Raw genomic sequence first — 3,596 nt, 5'->3', positions numbered from 1 at the left:
GGTTTACAGCAGTCCTCAAAAAAAAGGAAAAGATATTCATGAGGGAGTGGGGGATGACAGCTAGCACTCCACAGAATAAAGCAAGAACATTTCTGACTGCACACAGTAATGAGAAACAGCAAATCAGCAGAGAAGAGCCCATTATCACAATCACTCTGTTTACGGTATCACAATTCACAGTCTGGTATGTAAATGTTGAATAGATCCAGCTGCTAGTGGGAAGACGGCTGTGCAGCAGCTTGCAGCTCTGTGTCTGGACCCATGACAACAAAACCGATCACACCTCTGTCAGCATTTTCTTCTCTTTATAACCCTGATTGTTGGGGGGAATGAAGTTGGAATATTTCATGGACTCCAGGTCTTCCTGCTTCCAGGAATTCAGATTTGCTGAGAGACTGATTACTGTCCCCCTTCTTGGGCTCAGAGAAGGGTGACTGCTGCTGGCCACAGGTGACATGGGTGTACTGGCACTGCTCTTCATGATCAGTCTCTCGGTGGTAGAAGTAGTTGAAGTTGGACACGATGACAGGGACAGGCAGGGCAATGGTGAGCACACCAGCAATGGCACACAAGGAGCCCACAATCTTGCCACCAATTGTCATGGGATACATGTCCCCATAGCCCACAGTGGTCATGGACACCACTGCCCACCAAAAAGCATCGGGAATGCTGGTGAACAGGGAATCGGGGTCATCGGTCTCTGCAAAGTAGACAGCACTGGAGAAAAGGATCACCCCGATGAAGAGGAAGAAGATGAGGAGGCCCAGCTCCCTCATGCTGGCCTGGAGAGTCTTCCCCAGGATCTGCAGCCCCTTGGAGTGCCTGGAGAGCTTGAAGATCCTAAAGACTCTGACCAGGCGGATGACTCTGAGGATGGCCAAGGACATGGCTTGCTGCTGGCCCCCGTTGTTGCTGCTGCTCCCAGGCTGCTGCTTCTGCTGCTGCTGCTGGGCCAGCTCCGTGCCCAGGGTGATGAAGTAGGGGATGATGGCCACGATGTCAATGATGTTCATGATGTTGCGGGAGAACTCGGGCTTGCTGGGGCAGGCGAAGAAGCGCACGAGGAGCTCAAAGGAAAACCAGATGATGCACAGGGTCTCGATGAGGAAGAAGGGGTCAGTGAAGAAAGGGCCTGCGCCGGCAGCGGGTCGCAGGGGCTGTGGGGTCCCGCTCGGTGGTGGTGGCGGTGGCAGCAGCAGCGTGTCGTCCCCGGGCACTGCTGCCTCCCCGAAGCCGGGCTGGGAGCCCTTGGGCTCCTGGCGGAACTCGGGCAGGGTCTCCAGGCAGAAGATGACGATGGAGATGAGGATCACCAGCACGGAGACGATGGCGATGGCCCGGGCCGGCCCGGAGCTCTCAGGGTACTCAAAGAGCAGCCAGACCTGGCGCTGGAAGTGGTGCTGGGGCAGGGGCTTCTCCTCCTCCTGAATGAAGCCCTCATCCTCCCGGAAGGTCTCGATGGCCTCCTGGCCCAGCTGGTAGAAGCGGATCTCCTCCAGGAAGATGTCGAGAGGTACATGGACCGGCCTCCGGAGCCTGCCCCCGGACTGGTAGTAGTAGAGTATGGCATCGAAGCTGGGCCGGTTGCGGTCGAAGAAGTACTCGTTGCGGAGCGGGTCGAAGTAGCGCACCCTGCGGCTGGGGTCCCCCAGCAGCGTGTCGGGGAAGATGGAGAGGGTCCGCAGCTGGGTCTCGAAGCGCAACCCGGAGATGTTGATCACCAGCCGCTCGCTGCTGCAGCAGCCGCCGCCGCTCCGCTCCTCGCCCGCCGCCTCCGCCTCGCCGCTGCCCGCCCGCGGGGCCGCCAGCGCCAGCGGCTCCTCCGCCCGCATGCCGCCAGCTCCCTGCCCGTGCCCGTGCCCGTGCCCGTGCCCGTGCCCGTGCCCGTGCTCGTGCTCGTGCTCGTGGCCGTGCCCGCTCCCCGCCGCCTCCCCTTCACCGCCCGGGAGGAGCCGCCCCGCCTGTTGCGCCTCGGCGCGCTCGCACGGCGGCTCCGCGGGGCTGCCGGAGCGCCGCAACTCCTCCTCCGGTGCCGGCCACGGCCACGGCCACGGCCACGGCCACGGCGTGCTCTGCTGCGCGGCGCGCCCGGCTCTGCCCTCCCCGCTGCGCGCACACGCAGGCGCGCACATACACACACAGACCCCGCCGGTTACACGGGGAGGGAGGGACGGACGGACACGCGGGGACAGACAGAGGCACCCAGGGACACGCACGCCGGCACCCACACGCCTAGGTACGGAGAGATGCAACAGCCCCAGCCCGGGGGGGGGTGGAGGGAGGGACGGCCCTGGGGGTCTCCCCGCGTGTATCCAGCTGCAGGGGGCTGCTTCCCGGCCGGGCGCTTTGCAGCAGCTCGCCCAAGCGGTGGCACCCCCCGGCTCTTCTTCCTCCCCACCCGTCCACCGTCAAAACCTGCCCCTGCCCCTGCAGGCAGACCCCCGACGAGGATCGGACACCGCCAGCTCCGACCAGTGCCCCGATGCTGGAGGCAGGAGCCCTCGGTGCTGTGCCTGCCCCCGCTGCAGGCTCTCCAGCTGACCTTGAGCGAGGCTCTCCGTGCCTGTGACTCGCAGACCTCGGTTTATAAATGCCACTGCCGAGATGCAAGCACGGCAGTGGCATCTGGCCGCTCACAGATGGAGGCAACCTGTCACACACTGAACCGCAGCTGGGGAAAAACACAGGTAAATACACTTTCTGATTTGGAGTGTGTAGGATTTGTCCCTTCTCCAGTTATCAAACAGTTGAGCTTGCTCTTTGTTTGTTTGTTTACCACCACACATTACCCCATCTCCCTGGGAGCCAACACTACATTTTGTAGGCAATTAGACTTCCAGTCCTTTTGCCTTCAGACACCTGTTGCTCAATCCATGTCGTGCTTGGGATCTGAAAGCATAAAGAAATTTATGACATTTCACTTTGTCCTTCTGAAAACAGGGCTAACAGGTAAGGCTGCATCCATTGTTCCCAGGACAAAAGTCTGTCTTTCCCTTGAAAGCCCTTTGTCAGTGCTAAATATTACTAACGAGGCTTTTCTCATCATAGTATCTGATGCCTTTGCTGGCTGCAAGCCATATGCTTAGCCTACACTATCTCATCAGCACAGAACTAGAAGCAAAATATTTCCCTTTTTACCCCTCCTCCCAAATCCTCTATAACTAGCTGGTAATATTCAGTTACTTCAGGCTTTGGACATTTTGACCAGCTGACAGTGGGTGTCTTGTTTGGCTCTGTCCTCAGGAAGGAGGTGAATATAATCTAAATGTTGCTTAATCCTTTTTCCTTTCTCTTTGAATAACACTGAAGATGGCTGTTGCAAAAGGAAGCATATTTTTTCATTTATATGAAAATGGCTGTCACACAAGGAAGCATATTTTTCTTTCATATTATACATAATTAGGGTATGGCAAGCAGATGAAAAATACTTTGATGGAGAATATACTTTCTAAAAAAATGAATCAATATTTACCTTTATAATAGTAAAATGCTTCTTGCTGGGATTCCTTTTCAATTATTACAATGAATAATTCATTCATAGGATTATCTGAATAATTATTATGATTTATTCATTCACGTGGTTAGCTATTGAGATT

General features: G+C 56.4%; 1 protein-coding gene across 1 annotated transcript; it reads right to left on the bottom strand.

Annotated features, from left to right (window-relative positions):
• Positions 1 to 305: 305 nt before the first annotated feature.
• KCNA6 (potassium voltage-gated channel subfamily A member 6) lies at positions 306 to 1,832 on the bottom strand. The gene has a single exon (XM_035545769.2). It carries the CDS (start codon positions 1,830 to 1,832, stop codon positions 306 to 308), a length of 1,527 nt encoding a protein of 508 aa, XP_035401662.2.
• Positions 1,833 to 3,596: the final 1,764 nt, after the last annotated feature.

Source organism: Cygnus atratus, chromosome 1, assembly GCF_013377495.2.
Source record: "Cygnus atratus isolate AKBS03 ecotype Queensland, Australia chromosome 1, CAtr_DNAZoo_HiC_assembly, whole genome shotgun sequence".
Taxonomy (NCBI): Eukaryota; Metazoa; Chordata; class Aves; order Anseriformes; family Anatidae; genus Cygnus; species Cygnus atratus.
This window is presented reverse-complemented; position numbering and strand designations above follow the sequence as displayed.